Source organism: Oncorhynchus nerka, linkage group LG20 (assembly GCF_034236695.1).
Source record: "Oncorhynchus nerka isolate Pitt River linkage group LG20, Oner_Uvic_2.0, whole genome shotgun sequence".
Lineage (NCBI taxonomy): Eukaryota > Metazoa > Chordata > Actinopteri > Salmoniformes > Salmonidae > Oncorhynchus > Oncorhynchus nerka.
In genome coordinates, this window is record NC_088415.1 from 41,686,350 (window position 1) to 41,707,513 (window position 21,164).

General features: G+C 46.0%; 2 protein-coding genes across 2 annotated transcripts; both read left to right on the forward strand.

Moving 5' to 3' along the window:
- The first annotated feature begins 2,098 nt into the window (after positions 1 to 2,098).
- wnt1 (wingless-type MMTV integration site family, member 1) lies at positions 2,099 to 9,708 on the forward strand. Its single transcript, XM_029622656.2, has 4 exons — positions 2,099 to 2,199; positions 3,923 to 4,176; positions 4,427 to 4,692; positions 6,478 to 9,708. The coding sequence occupies exons 1-4, from the start codon at positions 2,099 to 2,101 to the stop codon at positions 6,967 to 6,969; spliced, it is 1,113 nt and encodes a 370-aa protein (XP_029478516.2). The 3' UTR covers positions 6,970 to 9,708.
- Positions 9,709 to 18,794: 9,086 nt separating this feature from the next.
- On the forward strand, positions 18,795 to 20,614 carry rps26 (ribosomal protein S26). Its single transcript, XM_029622658.2, has 4 exons — positions 18,795 to 18,874; positions 19,532 to 19,709; positions 20,010 to 20,140; positions 20,513 to 20,614. Exons 1-4 carry the CDS (start codon positions 18,872 to 18,874, stop codon positions 20,549 to 20,551), a joined length of 351 nt encoding a protein of 116 aa, XP_029478518.1. The 5' UTR covers positions 18,795 to 18,871; the 3' UTR covers positions 20,552 to 20,614.
- The last annotated feature ends 550 nt before the right edge of the window (positions 20,615 to 21,164 follow it).

Here is a 21,164-nt window from a genome sequence, read left to right on the forward strand (position 1 = left end):
CCTACACCTGCACCAAAACTCCAGTATGTGTCCTTTATAGGTTATGTTCTCCATCATCTTTTTAAATAGGGAGGCAATTTGTTTTCAGCACTTTTATTTCCATGACTGACCAAAACTTGTTTGTTTTCTCATGGCTCTCTCTTGTCCTCTGCAGCAGACATATTGTGAGCAATATGTTTGGAACATCGAATCGCAATACCTATACAATCGTGAGAATTACAATGCATATCATATTGCACCAAAGTATCGTGATAATATCGTATCGTGAGTTCCTTGGCAATTCCCAGCCCTAGGTCTATGGGAGATATTTGTTCATACTCCACAGTCTGTGGATGATGAGTTGGAGACGGCGCAGTGTGGCTGCTGCTCTGATCACCAGCCATAAATTGAGGAAGGTCTGCACTCTAGATGTTTGGGGAATTAATTTACGTCTAATTCCCTCGCTTTTCTTTTTGGGTGACATTTATCAAACCTAAATCATTCCAAATATGATTCATCATCTCAAATGTGAATAATTAAACTGATGACAGCATCATCTCTAAACTAAACCCTCTTCCCAATATGATGAATCATCATGATTCATCAACTTGGGTCTCAATCATTAATCATGTGAATATACGAATATATCATGTAGGCCATTCTTTTTGATGTGTGTGTGTGTGTGCGTGCGTGTGTGTGTGTGTGCGCGCGTGCGCGTGCGTGTGCGCAAAGTTCGGTAAGAGTGAGACAGTCTCCCAAAATATGTTTTATATTTTAATTGGGCACAAAATGTAGGTCTCTAAATTGGCATTATTTAATAACATAAAAATAAGACAAATATATGGTTAAAGCTGATGGAATGAAGAGGCAGAGAAATGGTTCAAGCCACTAAAAACATCTTGAGAATGTATACGACAGAGTTTGATAAAGGAGGAGGAGACGCGGTTAAGGGAGTAATCCTACCAGCGGGTAAAACGGCCGTTTAGATGGCTCATATTCCGCTGTAACTGTACTGTACGGTAACACCGACCAGCCTCTTGCATACAGAAAGCCGGAGAACACCACACTGTGCGCACTCACAGTCACAGCAAATCTCCACACACAGACACACACATCTCAGTGTTTTGACTTGAGAGGGACCTCATTCAGGAAGACAAACTGGATGTGGAAGACAGAGCATGAGTCAGCATTCATTTCCCTCGTTTCCAAGGAATCGATGGATTCTTTGATTACCGTGAGATTCCGTTAGTAATATGTGCAATTTACACTGGTGGATTGCCCTGGCAATTTTTTAAAACATATTTTCCTTTCTCATCTGTTCTGTCCGGTTTTGTTTTCTTTATTCATTGTGCCCTATGAAGAGAATTAACTATCCCTCCTTCCAATCCTATTGAAAAGGGGGGCAGAAAAAAAACAGAGGGAGATGAGAGCAGCAAATCCCTTTTTCATTCCTCTTGCAGTGTTCAATAAGAGAAGAATGTGTCGCCTATCACTCACGGAGGGGATCAAGTCTTACCGACTGTCCCACGCGCTCAATGCGCTACTGTGCAGAGCAGAGATAGACAGAGAGAGCACGTGAAGAGAACAGCAGCAGCAGCGTCCAGCAGCCTAGACTGAAAAGCCACTACATAGGAGGACTCATTTAGCAACCTGTTTCCTCTGTCTGACAGTCTCCTCACCAGATTCATTTCAGGCAATTGCTATAAGACAGGCTCCTCGTTGCTTTTTCACCTCTCAAGTCCCTCTCTTTGGAATGTGGTGTGGTGAGTAGGAATTTGAAGCGTTAGGCTACCTGCTCTAATTTGATAACCTGCGATGGAGAATGACAGGCTATCGGAGAGATGAATAACCCCGGTAGCCTAACTTTTATCATGGGAGTGACTCCTGTAACACGAGATCGCAATCGAATTATTTATTGTAAAAATAACTGCCCTGTTTTCATTATCGTTTTATTTATGGGCCATGGGGTGAACACATGCGAATTCCATCTGCTAGATTTATTTGTGCCTAAAAATAGGATTGTTATCATAATTAGAACCAGGTATAAAAAGTGCCTGGAATTCAGATGTGGAACTTTGACATTTGCCTGCTCTCTCTTCACATTGTAATTGAAGACACAATGAGGATCCTCGCTCTGCTTCTGGGGGTGAAAGCCGCGTGCATCCTGCTGGTTTCCTCGCTCTCAGGCACGGGAGCAGTCAACAATAGCGGCCGGTGGTGGTGAGTAGTTGACTTTATGTGTGATGTAGTCATTCAATTAAATGCGCCTCCTGAGGACCTGTGCTCATTTCGACGGAGGGTGCAGCAAAGGAGCCAGTTAAGTGGTACATTGGTTTATTGCCTGAAAGATGCTGTGCTCTTCTCCAACTGAATTAACACTAAAGCAACATTGATGGACCTGTTATGCTCGAAATAATCATGTGTTATTGTTGGCACCCGATTCATCATTTCAGTTCGTTTCTGGTAGAAAACCAAGCAGCAACCACAAGCCATTACTATTTGAAGGTATTTGGATATCACTTCCCAATTAGAGCGAGCAACTGATTAAATATATCTAGCCGGTTTTCAATCGAAATGAATAAGGCCCACTTTCTCCATTCAATTATTTGATGCAAAGGGAAGTATTGTGTTTCAATATGATAACGATTCCGTTTATTTAGGGATCGGTTGCAGCCCATATTTATTCAAGTCTGTCTCTCTCTCCGTCTCTCTTTCTGTCTCCCCCTCTGTCTCTCTCTCCGTCCTTCTTTCTGTCTCCCCCTCTGTCTCTCTCTCCGTCTCTCTTTCTGTCTCCCCCTCTGTCTCTCTCTCCGTCTCTCTTTCTGTCTCCCTCTCTGTCTCTCCCACCAGTCATTTTGACAGTGTGGCTTGAACGCGAGACAACATTTTTCTGTCCAATGTGGGATTAATTAAAAATGGATGTAATTGATGGCAACGAGCAGTTCCATTCAATGTCGTATTCTCAACATTCCACTCTATATAGGATACACTGTAGGATGACAATGTCTGCGTACATTTGTTATGAACAATCAAACCAAAATGTGAAAATAGTTTTTCTTACACTAGCTTATGTGGACAAATATAAATGAATTAGGCTTATGTCCACTGAATAATATGCCTTCTGTCAAATTAAATACATATAATCCCGACACTGCAAAGATACCAGTTGCATAAATAATATTTAAATTAATAATGAAAATGATAACGCAAACCTCAATATAATTAGGTAGCCTATTGGTTAGAGCGTTGGGCCAGTAACCGTGAAAGTTGCTAGATCGAACCCCAGAGCTGACAAGGTAAAAATCTGTCGTTCTGCCCCTAAACACGGCAGTTAACCCACTGTTCCTGGGCCTTCATTGTAAATAAGAATTTGTTCTTAATTCTTAACTGACTTGCCTAGTTAAATAAATGTTACATTTTGGACAGCCTTGCAAAGTCCGTGGGGTTTGATATCTAAACCTACCCTTATTACTACAATATGCCGAGAAAATAAATAAGGAAAATACAAAACGAGAGAGAAGAAAATTGGTTTGCAATATTTATCCGAAGATAGCACCGATCAGTCAATTAATAACGACGAGTCTTTCTGATTGCTAACGGTTTGCAGGAGACACCAATTAGGAACATAACTGAAACCATACATATAGTCGATGACAATGGGAGTCATGGGAGTCAATAATGGCAGCCATAATCCCTTTCAATTAAGTAGATTGTAGATATTGAAGTTGCTTGTTATTTCTTGTGACTGATACTCAAATTCCAATGAAACTGTTTACATTATCCAATTCTTGTACATTATCCAATTCTTATCAGAATCCTATATGAATAAATACATGTGAACCTAATTAATTGTTTTAAAGTCAATAGATATCATTAAAGAACCAATGTGTGAGCTTCTCTTTAACCAACTGATTCCACACTGTCTCCTCGTCCTGTCTGCTAGGGGGATTGTGAATGTGGCCTCCTCTGCCAACCTCCTCACCAACTCAAAGAACGTCCAGTTGGTCCTGGACCCTAGCTTAGCCTTGCTGAGCCGTCGCCAGCGCCGCCTCATCCGCCAGAACCCGGGGATCCTCCACGCTATCGCAGCTGGCCTGCATACTGCCATCCAGGAGTGCAAATGGCAGTTCAGGAACCGCCGCTGGGACTGCCCGACCACCCACAGCCCGGCAATATTTGGCAAAATCGTCAACCGTGGTGAGTTGTCTGTTGTCCCTCCTGGCCTCCTCATTAAGACAATCGGTAGACATTTTTTTGGCGCAGAATGTCGCGGAATCTTGTTGTCTCTCGTAGACTCTTTTGAAAGATAGAAGCCCATCTTCCATCCATATCTTGAGATTCTGACATTTAAATCATAATTCAGACCCGATTGCGCACAGTTGCATTACTATAGACTGCCAAAAAAGGTTGTATAGGCTAAAGAGAATTTCTGCTGTTGATGTGTCAGGTTGCCGAGAGACGGCATTTGTGTTTGCGATCACGAGTGCGGGGGTGACCCATGCGGTGGCCCGCTCCTGCTCTGAGGGGGCCATTGAGTCATGCACCTGTGACTACCGTCGCCGGGGGCCTGGGGGCCCTGACTGGCACTGGGGCGGCTGCAGCGACAACGTGGACTTTGGCCGGATGTTCAGCCGGGAGTTTGTGGACTCCAGCGAGAGAGGAAGGGATCTCCGATACCTCAACAACCTACACAACAACGAGGCAGGGAGAATGGTGAGGGAGCCGTTGGTTCATAGATCGCTGTTTCATGATGTACTGCATGTTCATTCCTTTTCAGTGATCCTCCTGTATCAACCCATTATTCTGAATTCCAGTCATGTTTTCCTTCACATTTCTTCTCTTCACATTCTTCACAGTTTTTCAAAATGTTCTTAGCTATTCACATCATCCATGCTAATCCCCTGTATTCTCTCTCCCCCGTGTCTTCTCTCTCTCCCCGTGTCTTCTCTCTCTCCCCGTGTCTTCTCTCTCTCCCCCGTGTCTTCTCTCTCTCCCCCGTGTCTTCTTTCTCTCCCCCGTGTCTTCTCTCTCCCCCCGTGTTTTCTCGCTCTCCCGTGTCTTCTCTCTCTCTCCCGTGTCTTCTCTCTCTCCCCCGTGTCTTCTCTCTCTCCCGTGTGTTCTCGCTCTCCCGTGTGTTCTCTCTCTCTCCCGTGTCTTCTCTCTCTCCCCCGTGTCTTCTCTCTCTCCCCCGTGTCTTCTCTCTCTCTTTCCCGTGTCTTCTCTCTCTCTCTCCCGTGTCTTCTCTCTCTCTCTCCCGTGTCTTCTCTCTCTCTCTCCCGTGTCTTCTCTCTCTCCCGTGTCTTCTCTCTCTCCCCCGTGTCTTCTCTCTCTCCCGTGTCTTCTCTCTCTCCCGTGTCTTCTCTCTCTCTCCCGTGTCTTCTCTCTCTCTCTCCCGTGTCTTCTCTCTCTCTCTCCCGTGTCTTCTCTCTCTCTCTTCCGTGTCTTCTCTCTCTCTCTCCCGTGTTCTCTCTCTCTCTCCCGTGTCTTCTCTCTCTCTCTTCCGTGTCTTCTCTCTCTCTCTCTCCCGTGTTCTCTCTCTCCCGTGTCTTCTCTCTCCCCTGTGTCTTCTCTCTCCCCGTGTCTTCTCTCTCTCCCCGTGTCTTCTCCCTCCCCGTGTCTTCTCTCTCTCCCCGTCTCTTCTCCCTCTCCCGTTTCTTCTCTCTCTCCCCGTGTCTTCTCCCTCCCCGTGTCTTCTCTCTCTCCCCGTGTCTTCTCCCTCCCCGTGTCTTCTCTCTCTCCCCGTGTCTTCTCCCTCTCCCCGTGTCTTCTCCCTCTCCCCGTGTCTTCCCTCTCTCCCGTGTCTTCTCCCTCTCCCCGTGTCTTCTCCCTCCCGTGTCTTCTCTCTCTCCCCGTGTCTTTTCCCTCTCCCCCGTGTCTTCTCCCTCTCCCCGTGTCTTCTCCCTCTCCCCGTGTCTTCTCTCTCTCCCGTGTCTTCTCTCTCTCTCCCGTGTCTTCTCTCTCTCTCTCTCCGTGTCTTCTCTCTCTCCCGTGTCTTCTCTCTCTCTCTCTCTCCGTGTTCTCTCTCTCCCGTGTCTTCTCTCTCTCTCTCTCCCGTGTTCTCTCTCTCCCCCGTCTTCTCCCTCTCCCCCGTGTCTTCTCCCTCCCCGTGTCTTCTCTCTCTCCCCGTGTCTTTTCCCTCTCCCCCGTGTCTTCTCCCTCTCCCCCGTGTCTTCTCCCTCTCCCCGTGTCTTCTCCCTCTCCCCCGTGTCTTCTCTCTCTCCGTGTCTTCTCTCTCTCTCTCCGTGTCTTCTCTCTCTCTCTCCCCGTGTCTTCTCTCTCTCTCTCCCGTGTCTTCTCTCTCTCCCGTGTCTTCTCTCTCTCTCTCTCCCGTGTTCTCTCTCTCCCGTGTCTTCTCTCTCTCTCTCTCCCGTGTTCTCTCTCTCCCGTGTCTTCTCTCTCTCTCCCCCGTGTCTTCTCTCTCCCCCGTGTCTTCTCTCTCCCCCGTGTCTTCTCTCTCTCCCCCGTGTCTTATCTCTCTCCCCTGTCTTCTCTCTCCAGACAGTGTCGTCAGAGATGCGACAGGAGTGTAAATGCCATGGCATGTCAGGGTCATGCGTCGTGCGTACCTGCTGGATGCGTCTACCCAGCTTCCGCGCCGTAGGGGACTTCCTGAAGGACCGCTTTGACGGAGCCTCCCGGGTCGTCTACGCCAACAAGGGCTCCAACCGCGCCTCTCACCGTGCCGACCCACGCCATCTCGAACCCGAGAACCCCGCCCACAAACCCCCATCGTCCAGAGACCTGGTCTACTTCGAGAAGTCGCCCAACTTCTGCTCCTACAACGGCAAGACGGGTACCCACGGCACCTCTGGGAGGAACTGTAACAGCTCATCTCCGGCGCTGGACGGGTGTGAGCTCCTGTGTTGCGGTAGAGGGTTCAAGACCCAGACGGAGAAGGTCACTGAGAGGTGTCACTGTACGTTCCACTGGTGCTGCCATGTCAGCTGCCTCAACTGCACCAGCACACAGACATTACACCAGTGCCTCTAATCAGGGGTGAACCAGGAGGACAGGGATCGGGAGGTGAAGATGAGCTGGTTCTTTGGGCAGGTGGTGTGTAAGATAGAGGAGGAGGGTCCTGTGGGTTGGCGTGGTAGATAAGGGAAGGGCTAACTCTAGAAGGGGGCAATTGGAGGGTGAAAAAAAGTGAATACCGGGAGTACTAGATTTGAATCAAAGTACTAGATTTGAAACAAAGTACTAGATTTGAATCAAAGCACTAGATTTGAATCAAAGCACTAGATTTGAATCAAAGCACTAGATTTGAATCAATGTTTCTGAGGAAGAGGGAAGAGAGAAAAGCACAACTATGACTACAGGGTGCAGAAAGAGGGCGGGTGTGTTGTGTGTGAACATGTGTGCTTACGTGTGCTTGCTACTGACACTGTGGTAACGTGAGAGTATGTAAGTGTGCTTACTGGGTATTTAAAATGTTGTAGCTATCCAACCACGTAGAACGGAATGGAAACCAATCCTCTCTATGGCTTCCCAGCACGAGTAACAAGACCAGAGGCAGCTTAGGTAAAAGGAAGTAGTTAAAACAGGAAATAAAATTGTGGCAAGGAATAAGCAAACAAAATTAGTCAGAGAGACGCTGGGATTGAAGGCTTTTTGCCCTCTCGGACCTTACAAGATACAGTTAGTCTCTCTGTTCTCTCCACCTCTTCCCTCTACAGCAAGAGATAGGAGTGTGGGTAGTGGAGAGAGGAGTGATGGGAGAGGAGGAGAGAGAAGCGAGGGGAGATGTGAGGAGGGGACAGTTACCGGACAATGTCAGACAGATGTCTCTGTGGCGGGAAAAACACAAGCACGGTCTCTCATAAACCCGGTGAAGAACTTTAACAAGAGGGTGGTTATTTTAAACATCACAGTTTGCTATGTACTTAGGTCCTGGACGCAAACCAAGCCGTTATGGTTCCCTGTCGAACTCACCACACATGCCCTCTTTGTTCAGATTGCTCTGGAATCTGCTGCACCTCGACCCGGAGTTACCACAGTGATTTACTGCGCCACGGTAACTGACGTTAAATGACTGGACGTTGTAGGATAACAGAAAAGCGTTCGACAAAATGTTATATCAACCTGGAATAAAATCGTAATATGTATATGAATAGTTTTAATGTAGTATCAATACACTGAATATTGGAGAGTATAACTAGATGTATGTTTTAGTGTAGGATATAGGGGCACTGCAAGAGAACTGGGGTGACCTGTCAAATAGTGAGACCTGCCGTATGGCAACCCTGTCCGTAAAATGGGAACCAGTGCCAAATACTGATACCTGGAGTCAACCTTGCAAACTATTCTGTTAGCCTAGGAGGTATACCTATGTTGACAAAGACTCAAGACATTGCCCTGCTGTGGCAACATGCGACAAGTGTGTCAAATAATCCACAATCTTCCTGTCCAAGTTTACAGACAAAGGTTTTCCCATTCAATATGACCTGCATCTAGCTGTGTACCATAAATTGAGGGGAAAACCTTTAAAGCTGCAATATGTCACTTTTTGGGCGACCCAACCAAATCCACAAAGAAATTTGAGTTATAGATCTGGCATCCTCATTGAAAGAAAGTCTAAGAAGCGGTAGAGCTGTTCTATGTGCACTATTTCTTTGCTTCCCGTGCTTATTTTTGCATCTTTTACTTTTGCGTTTGTACACCAGCTTCAAATAGCTGAAAATACAGTATTTTTGGTTATGTAAAATATATTTCACAGCGGTTTACATGGTACAATGTTTCTCTACACTATACTTGCTTGCTTTGTCACATAAACTGAAATTAGGTGAACTATTAGAATTTTAGCAACCAGGAAATGGCGGAGCGATTTCTGCATAGTGCATCTTTAATATAAGGCCACTACAAAGGGAAATGTATTGTATATCAGCTCAGAAAACCAAAATGTAAATAATATATATATAGAAATATATATTTATGCTGAAGTTACTTGCCATTTGAGGGAAGAATGATTTATGCGCCTGTTATAATCCAATGGATGGAAGGAGAGAAGACATGCTATCATTAGTCATGTCAGATCATGATTTTATTGGTCTGTTATCTTGTTTATTTCCATTCATGTAGATTACGCAGATTTGTCGAGGACGGGAAACAGAATTTGTTAGAAAATTGGCGAAACATTCTTCTTTCTTCCCTGCAAATAAAGGACAATTCCATCCACTTTTCAACCTCATTTTCAATATCTCCAGCACAAATAACAATGTCTATGTATGTGAAAACAGCGATATACTACGTTTTGTAGAAACAAATAGAGTTTAAAAAGTTATACCTGATGGCGTCATCAAAAGTTTACCAAACACTCCGAGATTCGTGGTGACGTGGCCAGAAACTCATAGCAGGTTTTGAAAATCACTGTTTTTCTTACTAGCCTGTGATGTCACACTATTTTTTAGGAGCCTACTTCTTGTCTTTTTTAAGCATGGATCTCAGAAATGCACTGTTTTCACATATGTCGAGACTGGTATGATGCTGGTGATAATGAATTCCAGGTTGAAAAGTGGCAAAATTGCCCTTTAACACCTATTTTTGTCATGCACTGAATATTACCATTCTGGTTTATGTAAATACAAAAATATTTATTACTGTGGATGCTTTATACTGTTATAGGGAGAGAAGTAAAAGAGTAAAACAAAGAATTGTAGATCTTGTTCCTCAAAGATGTAGCTTTATGTTGTTTTGTATTGTATAATAGAACAATAAAGTTTATATTTTCAATTAAGTTGGCATGGAAATCAGTTCATGACTCCCCTGTAATGTCACTATCTGTGTATTTTGCTCCTTGGCAATGGATGCCATTTGCTGGTCATATAGTTTCTGGGCTTGAGATGATATGTGAGAATAAAGGCCCATCCTTGGGTGTCCCAGTACTAATCCCATTACTTAAAAAACGCAGCAGTAGCCTTCCCACAGACAGCACACACACACACACGGCCTCCCAGACACACACTTTAAAATCCCCCTATTGTAATATCAAACCCTGCAGTGCATCAGCTCTCTCACACACAAACTATACATCCCTGCCTATCTACTCCATAACTCCACCCCTCCACAGAAGGATCCCAATTCCTGGAGACCAGGTCACATAGCTTAACTATTAAATAGGATCTAAACAGCACCAAATGTTTTGCTTCATTTACTTAATGTCGGAGAAAAAAATTATGAAACAATAGAGGAAATAATGAAAGACTGCAGTCCCCCCCCCCCCCCTCACCCCAACCTCACCCCTCCTCACCCCTCCAACCCACGCTCCCCAGCCCCATGGCAGTCAGGCCTTAGCTTAACCACAAGAGCTTGGAAGGCACCCTGATAGTTTCCCCCAGCCTAACCCAGCCCACCGCAGCACAGCAATGGGCTAGAGGGTCAGCCAGACCGTGCGCCCGCCAAACACACTCAACTGTCCTGTCCAACAACACACACCCGCACCCTAAAGGACCAGCCATGGGAACACAGGCAGTGTTACTGAAGGGACAGACAGACAGGGGAAGGAGGAAAGTAGCAGAGTACTGTAACATAGGGTCATGTTGGAATGAAGAGTCTTTATTGTCTTTATTCTTTTGGGACTTTTGTAAGTGTAATGCTTACTGTTCATTTTTATTGTTTATTTCACTTCTGTTTATTATCTAGTTCACTTGCTTTGGCAATGTTAACATATGTTTCCCATGCCAACAAATCCCTTACATTGAAATTTAATTGAATGAGAGAGAATGAGATAGTATGAGAGAGAATGAAAGAGAGAGCGAGAATGAGAGAGAGAGCGAGAGAGAGAATGAGAGAGAGAATGAGAGAGAGAGAATATGAGAGCGCGAATATGAGAGCGAGAGAATGAGAGAGCGAGAGAATGAGAGAGCGAGAGAATGAGAGAGAGCGAGAGAATGAGAGAGAGCGAGAGAATGAGAGAGAGCGAGAGAATGAGAGAGAGCGAGAGAGAGCGAGAGAGAGCGAGAGAGCGAGAGAGAGCGAGAGAGAGCGAGAGAATGAGAGAGAGCGAGAGAGCGAGAGAGAGCGAGAGAATGAGAGAGCGAGAGAGAACGAGAGAATGAGAGAGAGCGAGAGAATGAGAGAGAGCGAGAGAATGAGAGCGAGCGAGAGAATGAGAGAGAGCGAGAGAGAGCGAGAGAACGAGAGAGAGAGAGAGAGCGAGAATGAGAGAAAGATTTCAGAAATGCCTATCAGAGAGAGAGAGAGAGAGAAAATGAGAGCGAGAGAGCGAGAGAGAGAGAAAGAGCGAGAGCGAGAGAGAGAATGAGAGCGAGAGCGAGAGAGAGAATGAGAGCGAGAGAGAGAGAAAGAGCGAGAGAGAGAGAAAGAGAAAGAGAGCGAGAGCGAGAGAGAGAGAGCGAGAGCGAGAGAGAGAGAAAGAGAATGAGAGCGAGAGAGAGAGAGAATGAGAGCGAGAGAGAGAGAATGAGAGCGAGAGAGAGAGAGAATGAGAGCGAGAGAGAGAGAGAAAGAGCGAGAGAGAGAGAAAGAGCGAGAGAGAAAGAGCGAGAGAGAGAGAAAGAGCGAGAGAGAGAGAGAATGAGAGCGAGAGAGAGAGAGAATGAGAGCGAGAGAGAGAGAGAATGAGAGCGAGAGAGAGAGAGAAAGAGCGAGAGAGAGAGAAAGAGCGAGAGAGAGAGAAAGAGCGAGAGAGAGAGAGAGAGAGAGCGAGAGAGAGAGAAAGAGCGAGAGAGAGAGAGAGAGAGAGCGAGAGAGAGAGAGAGAGCGAGAGAGAGAGAGAGAGCGAGAGCAAGAGAGAATGAGAGAGAGAGGTGAAAACCCCTGAGGGGAGGTGGTGGGTAAAGGGGTCTGTCATTGTGGGAGTGCTGAGGAGTCAGTGAGATGGAGGGTGAAGGGAGAGAGGAATAGAAGGGTCTGTCATCGTGGGAGTGCTGAGGAGTCAGTGAGATGGAGGGTGAAGGGAGAGAGGAATAGAAGGGTCTGTCATCGTGGGAGTGCTGAGGAGTCAGTGAGATGGAGGGTGAAGGGAGAGAGGAATAGAAGGGTCTGTCATCGTGGGAGTGCTGAGGAGTCAGTGAGATGGAGGGTGAAGGGAGAGAGGAATAAAAGGGTCTGTCATCGTGGGAGTGCTGAGGAGTCAGTGAGATGGAGGGTGAAGGGAGAGAGGAATAGAAGGGTCTGTCATCGTGGGAGTGCTGAGGAGTCAGTGAGATGGAGGGTGAAGGGAGAGAGGAATAGAAGGGTCTGTCATCGTGGGAGTGCTGAGGAGTCAGTGAGATGGAGGGTGAAGGGAGAGAGGAATAGAAGGGTCTGTCATCGTGGGAGTGCTGAGGAGTCAGTGAGATGGAGGGTGAAGGGAGAGAGGAATAGAAGGGTCTGTCATCGTGGGAGTGCTGAGGAGTCAGTGAGATGGAGGGTGAAGGGAGAGAGGAATAGAAGGGTCTGTCATCGTGGGAGTGCTGAGGAGTCAGTGAGATGGAGGGTGAAGGGAGAGAGGAATAGAAGGGTCTGTCATCGTGGGAGTGCTGAGGAGTCAGTGAGATGGAGGGTGAAGGGAGAGAGGAATAGAAGGGTCTGTCATCGTGGGAGTGCTGAGGAGTCGGTGGTAGAGGGGCTGCTGGGTTGATGGGACAAATGTCACACGTGAGATGGGGTATGGGTGGAGGGGGTGTGAAGTGGTGTGAGAGGGCAGTGGGAGAGGTAGTGTGGTTGGGGTAAGGGGGTGTGAAGGGGTCTGTCATTGTGGGAGTGCTGAGGAGTCAGTGGTAATTAGCTCAATTAGTGACAAAGGCAGTGTAATAAATACCGACTTAGTGTCTGGGTCCCTGCTGGCCTCTCCCCGCGCCGCCTGCCATGCCGCCCCGGCCTGACGGACAATTCATTAAACCGACAAAATACCCCACCGTCCAGGCGTGACGCAGCGAGTTAGCCCCCTACCGGCCCGACCCATTGTTCTAATTGTCTGGGCTGGAGTCACTTTGTGGCTCTCCTCCTCCTCACCCCCTCCTCTCCTCATCCCCCTAACACTCTACCCCTCTCCCCTTCAGAAAACCCATAGAGTTAAAGCCCTCTACCTAACTCGCTGTAAGTAGGTGATCGGCAGGTTGTGAAAAAAAAGTGTTTCCATGGGTCTGGGTGGGAGGGGGAGTGGTTGGATTAGGGGATGGAGGGAGGTTGCCTGGGAGTGCTGGGAGCAGCAGTGATCGGAATGCAGGAGAGATGAGTCCAGGAGCCTTGGATGCGGGACAAAGCGAGAGTTAATAAGGAAAGATTGAAGGGGTTTGGCGACAATGGGCCGCCACCCGAGTCGAGATAAAATTGCTTCCGCGGATTATTGGGGAGAGGGTGTGAGGTTTGTGGGGTGATAGTTTGTGTTGTGTTTGTGGATGTGTGCGTGCACTGTGTGTGTGTGTGTGTGTATGTGCATGCATGTATGTGCATGTGTTTTATTCAGAGTGTCTTGGATTGATGGCTGCCCCTCTGGTTGGGTGGGGAGCAGAGGACCGGGAGGAGGCTAGCCGGCTGTTCCCACAGTCTGTTCTGCTGCCGCCACCTTTGACACATGGCTCAGGGCTCTGCCAGGCGGGCGGCGGGGAGAGAGCATGGTGGGAAACCAACACTCTGCTCAGGCGCAAACAACAACAGGAGTGTATTCACTGGGAACCAAACAGAAAAAAAACTGAACGAAACGGGGAGGGACCTCCAGTACCTGCATTTGTCCAATAGAAACTCTTGTTTTTGTTGCAAAATGTTTTTTTTGCTAAACGTTTCACAACTGTTTGCTACAGTGTGCAATAATGATTACACCCCAGCTCAACAGCTCCTTGCACAATATAAATCCAGTAGCGTCTGAGCAGAGCAGACCAGGCAGCTAGGGTAGGAAAGGCAGGAAGTCAACAGCACTAGGGTTAAAAGAAGAAAAGGAGGTGATAGGACAGAGGGAGAGGTTAGAGAAGAAGAGGAGGTGATAGGACAGAGAGGGAGAGGTTAAAGAAGAGGAGGAAGTTAGGAGAAAGAAAGAAAGATAGAAAGAGAAGAAGAGAGAGTAACAGGAATAAAGGGGAGCAGAAGGGATAGATGGGGGAAGGTAGAGGAGAGTAGCAGAGCAGAGCAATTTACATTTACCCATAATCCTCTTGATGGAATTAACTCCTTTTATAACTGTCACTTCAATTAGTGCCCCAATACCTGAGGTTAACTAATGACTCTGTGTTTCCTGACTGAATTAATCTATTTCCCATTTTTATCCATTAAAAATAACTTAATTCAAACAGTACGCTAAAATGCCTTTATAGGACCCTTAGCTCTGGGGAACAACTTAACCAACAGCATTAGGGCCAAGAGCCATATAAAGTTAATTGAATAATGCCACTAATTAAGTAACTTGATAATTGGCCAAGACAAAGCCACACTGGTCTGGGACCGTCCAATAAGGACTAACTGAGTGCCACTTTTTAAGAGAAGGGAATCTTTTCCAACAGAGCACCTCCACTGTTAAAGTGTGTGTGTGTGTGTGTGTGTGTGTGTGTGTGTGTGTGTGTATAGCTGCAGGAAGTGTGGAAAAATCTGATTTTCTTCACAAAAGTAGTGCACTGGGCCTTTACTAGTCCTGTAAAAGACTATATAGGGTATAGGGTGTCATTTGGGACCCAGACAAAGATAGCCAATTATATGCACTGGGGTACTGTGGGGTGCTCGGACTAAGAGTGGTGGAGAAAGAGAGCTGATGCACCGCGGGGTTTGATATTACAAGAGGGGGGTTTTAAAGTATGGTCTGTGTGTGTGTGTGTGTGTGTGTGTGTGTGTGTGTGTGTGTGTGTGTGTGTGTGTGTGTGTGTGTGTGTGTGTGTGTGTGTGTGTGTGTGTGCCAGTCTGTGTGTGTGTATGGGGATGGCAGCTGGGAAGCAGACACAGTCCAGAAGAACTGCACCCTAGCAACTACGCTTTTCAGCAGATGGCAGCTCCGCAGCAACAGCCACCCTACATCACAATGGCCCATGCCTGGTAACATCTCCATCACTCCATAACCTCTGGCACGGAGGATGAGATATGGATGGTGTTATTTGGGGGAATGACAGATTCAGAGGGAAAGCAAGACAGACATTCAGTCCTCTTCACCACTGCAGACAGACACTGTGAAACCACTGTTTCCCGTGAGTGTGTGTGTGTGTGTGTGTGTGTGTGTGTGTGTGTGTGTGTGTGTGTGTGTCTATAACCACTTTTTCCTGTGTGTGGGTTTGCAGTGCACAGTGAATCATGGTGGGAATGTGGACAGACCGCTAGGCCACTGTGAGAAATCAGTATGATGTCTGTGGTCAGGCTCAGTGCCTCGGGCCCTGGTGGAGAGAGGTGGACAGAGGAGTAGGGCAGTTAAGGTAGGAGGGAGGGTTGGTTGAACTCTGTGGTGTGTGTGTGTGTGTGTGTGTGTCTGGCATGACTGTGTGTGCTGTAATAATTCATGGGGCATTACCGGCCCCCACACATACAGACCATGACCCCTTGATTATCTCTATTGGCTTGACGGGACGGGCTGCTCCTTCCCAGTTGGCCTGCTAGGATCTCATTCAGATTAAATCATCTTCTAAACCACAGGACTGCTGCAGAGATAGAGTCCTCAATGACAGCACAGCCATGCTCGCTGAACAGACTTCACACAGCCTGCCTTGATGCTTGCTGCTCATAGGGTGGAATAGGGCCCCCACGTTAAGTATTGTTTGGTACGAGGACAGGAGTGACAAAGCAATGACGAGAGGGTGCCCGACATTGTAAGAAATAAAATATCTCGGCGAAACATGAAATACTGCATTGTAATTGGAACTATCAAAAAAAGGCATGTTTCTATACGTTGATCATTTGCAAACGTCTCGGTGGTGAAAAACAGCGACTAAGCCTCCAACGGTTAAACATCACTATACATTCTAGAGATTCTCTGGTGTGCCATCAATGCCAATCTTCTGTTATGGAACGCGATTACATGTGCGTGTGTTTGCATTGTTCATAGACATCTGGCAGAAATCTTAACTAGCAACTTTGCTAAATGTGAGCACCGAGTGGGTAGAGTCCATATGTCAAAATAGCATGTGCACTCTACTTGTCTATCCAACTGTGGCTCTGTGTCTACCTACAACCTACCTTATCAACCGGGATCACACAAAAGGCTGGGGTCATTCAAATCGGAGTATATCAGTGGGACATTGTCCACAGGCAAACCGCTGCAGAATATAGATAGAGACAAAGAGGGAAAATGGTTTTTTTTTTTGGTTTTAATTACAGCAATAGCGGGCAAGGGCTCAGCTCTGACACACCAGCACAGGAATGTTTATTTGCTGCAGTTTAGGAGCAATGGTGGCTTACGGGAACTCTGACACATTCCTGTGTCACTCTCTCACTCTCTGACACACACACACACACGCCATCATGCCCACATGTGAGTGCGCACACACACAACCACCCTGACCCGTCTAGCTCCTTTCCACAACCACTAGCACACACCTAAACACCTAATAAATGTGGCATCTCAAACATTAAACATCCTAATCTGACATTGCCGACATCATTATCAGACATTGTGATACTGTGACTGACTTCCCTAGAAGACGCTAGCACAGCAATGACTCAGTGGGAGATGTTTAATGTATCATATCATTGACTACACACTCCAAGGCAGGAGAGAATTGCCCACGAGTGTGTGTAACCAAAGACACTTTTGGTGTAACTCCGTATGACTGTGCATTGAGTGGGTGTGAATTTGATGGTAAAAGCACCTTTTTTCATCAGTAAGTCAAAGTTCTCTGGTCCCATCCGTTCTCCTCGCTGAAGTGTCTGGCAGCCGGCCCCTGTAAAGAAGACATTTCTTTTGGCCCCCGGGTTTCTAACGGCAGTGACACAGGGGACAGCCAACCACAGGAGCCACACATCTTCCAGTCAGCGTGCACGGGGAGAACTGCTGCTTGCATAACTGGCCCTCCTCCAACACATACATAGGAATGAAAGCACATGAAAGCAGACATCCACACAGGCAGGCTCACACACACACACACAGAGAGAAGGAACGTTTACACACACACAAACACTCCCTGCTGCCCCCACCCTTTTCTCACTGCTCTGCTCACCAAACTCTGTAATCGCTTCCAGACGCAGTGTTATCCTGTCTCAGCCTGGCTGACAACGAGGTTAAGTCCCAAATGGCACCCTATTCCCTATGCACCATCCATGGGGCTCTAGTCAAGAGTAGTACACTACAATAGGGAATATGGTGCCATTTGTGATGCAAGCCAAGGTTTGCACCCTCCAAATATGTCCCCTCTCTTTCACCAACTTTCTCAGGGCCAGGACTCCAGTTACTTTAATATCAGGTGATAGGACTTACAGAGGCCTAATACTGTGACATGTCAACATTGCAACGGCCTAGCCCTAGCCAGTCCTTTATGTAGGCTATCCTACGCATTTATGTGAGACTGTAATTTAAATGTTTTGAATATAAAACTGTTATGAATGACTAACAATTGCTGTAAAGAAAATGCTGTCAGTGTAGTGACGATTCCCGCCACTTTCACAGTTCATGATGCATCCAATTAGAATTTGCCTTCAGTAGATTTAGTTAGATGATGTTTCCATTTGCTATAGGATATAAAGTTCAAATACATTTTGTTAAGCGCCTACCGTATAAATGGGGAGTAGAGGTGTAATCCATGTTGTTCTAGTGAGACGGTAAGAACCGCTCCACAGAGTTTTTAAACCGACCGCGGTCACCTCTCACCCTGTTCAAACCTCTGGTTCAAACACTTTCTCATCACTGGTCATATGATCAGTGACCTATCACCCCACGTGAGCTCCTAGAAGTGTATTTCTTTGCCCTAGTGCAAAACAAGTTCAAACCGACCCCAAGAGACAACATGCACACATACATGACATTAGCACATAAGCAGGACAGAAAGGTTCCATGGTGTGCGTCAACGCCGACTGCTGAAACAAGACGTTCTCACTGTCCCACAGCATTTCCCAAACTTGGTCCTTGGGACCCCAAGGTGTGCGCGTTTATTTTTTTTTGCCTTAATTTGATTCAAATGATCAAAGCTTCTTCTTCGATGAGGTTTAACGGTGGTTGGCATCCAATAAATGTTGCATTACCGCCACCTACTACAATTCGCTTCATTTTTTTCCTTTCTAAAAAACAAACAAACAACAACAACCAAAAAAAGTACAACAAATACCTTACCATCTACCACTACACTCACCAAAAATTATAATAAGTACCATATATTTAGTCCTACTTCAGGCCAACAGCCTGAAAGGATGGGACATCACCACTTAACACACCCTGTAATTCTTGCACACCCAAATACCACTCTGCAGCTGCCACCACAACCTCTATTTTCTGTGACTTACATTCCATCCCTGCAGTACAGTTGATAAACATGACTATAAATGCCAAAAATCCAGTCTTACTGAAACATATATCACTTGTTGGTTTATCCCTCTGTGCTGGTACAGATCTACTACTCACACCACTCCTCTGAGGATCCCTCCCCCTTGACCCATCTTCCTCTACTTTCTTCACTGCCTCAGCATATGACAACTTCTGCACTACTCTAACCCTGGAAACCTCAACCTACCCAGCCCCATGGGCACCCTTACAATTAACAGATACCACTACTTTCAAAGCTTGATAATTAGTTGATTATTTGAATCAGCTGTGTAGTGCTTGGGCAAAAACCAAAACGTACACCCCTTGGGGTCCCGAGGAACGAGTTTGGGAAGCCCTGCCTCCCCCTCTGCTGTACCAGCTCATAAACCAGTCAATGCCGACATCTAGCGAACGTCCACACAAAACGCACATGGGGTCTGCACATGCGCACTGCTCTCCCGTCGGACGGAAAAGACGCATGAATTTTCTTCCCACTTCCGTCTCGTTCTCTTTCCAGCCTTCCATGCCACGATGGTAAGAGCGCGTCTGATTCTTCTACAGGCCCAGCATGTTGAGTTTGAAAATACACACCAAAATACACCGCCGAATTGGTCATTTATTTGTAGAAAATAATCATATGTAGTCCTTTCTTCATAATTTGGGTACGAAAAGTGTTTATATTTGGTATATTAGTTGTAAATATGGTTCGCTAACTGGCCACAACAAGCACGCGTTATCGTATGTGTGCTTGATAACCTGTTATGGGTCGTTTGTTGAACATCATGGAGCTAAACTGTTATAGTAATTAGGCGCATAGTCCGTCCTCAGAGCCGTTAGAAGTACTCGATAACGTTATTAACAAGAGTGTAGGAAACTAACTAGCCGTTTACCTTAACTAAGCCTACCAAGTACCCGTTTTTCCCAATGAGCAAATAGGCTTCTGAGTACGTTCGTTGTCAGAATTATGTGGCGCAGATGAATAGGGAAACAAGTATCTATGTATGCGGGTGTTGATGTTAAACACATTTCCCCAAGTATTGTAAGTTAGATAAGATCTGTGGGGAACGTACGTGACATGATTCTGTTCAGGAACGTTCTGTGGGTAAAGTTGTCAAGTCGTGTTGCAGGCGCACACATTGGTTTCCGTAGCCACCATTAAAATAACTGGACATCTCATCCACCTCTCTCCAGACTAAGAAGAGAAGGAATAACGGCCGTGCCAAGAAGGGTCGTGGACATGTCCAGCCCATCCGCTGCACTAACTGTGCCCGGTGTGTGCCTAAGGACAAGGCCATCAAGAAGTTTGTCATCAGGAACATTGTCGAGGCTGCTGCGGTGAGGGACATCACAGAGGCCAGCGTGTTTGACTGTGAGTAGCTGCTGAATGATGTTGTCAAACATACAAATATCTACGTTTTTGTGTTGGCAAATGTACTTGCATGTATCTGGTGCATTGGGATGATTATGCTGGGGGAAATGTGAAAGTATCAGGCAAGTGCTTTTGTATATTTTTCACTGTACACATGTGGCTGTATTGAATGACCTAGACTACAGTTGATTACAGTTAAATAAATAAAACATTTAATAAATGAAATGTAGTATCAATATTCTGGCCCAGCTGTGAGGTGCCATTGATCTGACCTTGCCCTTATTGTTGTCTCCCCTCTAGCATATGTGCTGCCCAAGCTGTATGTGAAGCTGCACTACTGTGTGAGCTGTGCCATCCACAGCAAGGTGGTGAGGAATCGCTCCACCGAGGCCAGGAAGGACCGCACACCACCACCTCGCTTCAGGCCCAGTGTAAGTTATAGACCCTTAACTAAGAACTAAAAGGAGTAAACGGCCTCAACAGTGCACCTCCCTTAATTAAACTACTGGAAGTACTGCGTGGGATGTGATGGAAGGGCGTGTTTGGTGGGCTTTTACATTCAAAAGCCATGTAGCCTAAGAATGTCAAGTTAAATTGACCTGAGCTAGTTAGTCAATTGACAAACTAAACTCATTGATCTATAAACTTGGAAGCATGAGCTGAATCTTGCCCAATTCACTTAGTCTGGATCCTAAAGCTCTTTTTGGGACAGGAAGTTAAGATGGTAGACAAAGTGAAAGTATATTATGAAAGCATGTTATGAATATTTTGACTAAATATTATTTTTATTTTCTCCCTTCTAGGGTGGTGCCCCAAGACCACCTCCAAAGCCCATGGGTTAATGTGGTGTACTATCCTAAGGGTTACTGTCAGTTTTATGTGAAAATAAAAGTGATTTAATTGTACATCAGAAGTGTTACATTTGTATAGCACCTTGGGAGCAGAATATCTGAAATACTGTATATTAAATATGCTAATTTAATGGAGTCAGAACATTAACATGTATTTTTATTGGACACAAATAAGTTGGAACAGAGCTGGGTTGCATACCATAACATAATTTGATATCAAAAGTAACACTTATTTTAAAGAATGAGGCAGTTTCACGTCTTGTCATCTTGAGGTAAAGTTTTCTTTGTCACATTACATTGGTCACAAAATTAAAACAATGCATTCAGTGAAAGGCTAATGACCGGAATAAGGGCAATTCCACAGTAAGTGTGACAGGATTTTTCACTGTCAAACAAAAGCCATACATTTGCCTCTGATCATTCTGTTACCAATCTTTGCATCTGCACTGTTCAAGTAAAGGTTGTTGTAAAATGTTCTATGGAAATTCAAAGTAGTCCTTGTGCATAGAGTTGTATGGTTAAACTTTGCACTCATTGGATTTTGTTTGGGATGCTCAGGTTTTTCATTTTTAAATGTGTTTACAAGAGGTGCTTGAAGATGGCA

Excerpts from the sequence above, each read along its gene's own strand:
- wnt1 (XM_029622656.2), top strand. The coding sequence starts at position 2,099 with ATGAGGATCCTCGCTCTGCTTCTGGGGGTGAAAGCCGCGTGCATCCTG. Across the intron at positions 2,200-3,922 it reads AACAATAGCGGCCGGTGGTG|GGGGATTGTGAATGTGGCCT; the intron begins GTGAGTAGTTGA and ends CCTGTCTGCTAG. Across the intron at positions 4,693-6,477 it reads ACAACGAGGCAGGGAGAATG|ACAGTGTCGTCAGAGATGCG; the intron begins GTGAGGGAGCCG and ends TTCTCTCTCCAG.
- rps26 (XM_029622658.2), top strand. Across the intron at positions 19,710-20,009 it reads AGAGGCCAGCGTGTTTGACT|CATATGTGCTGCCCAAGCTG; the intron begins GTGAGTAGCTGC and ends TCTCCCCTCTAG. Across the intron at positions 20,141-20,512 it reads CACCTCGCTTCAGGCCCAGT|GGTGGTGCCCCAAGACCACC; the intron begins GTAAGTTATAGA and ends TCTCCCTTCTAG.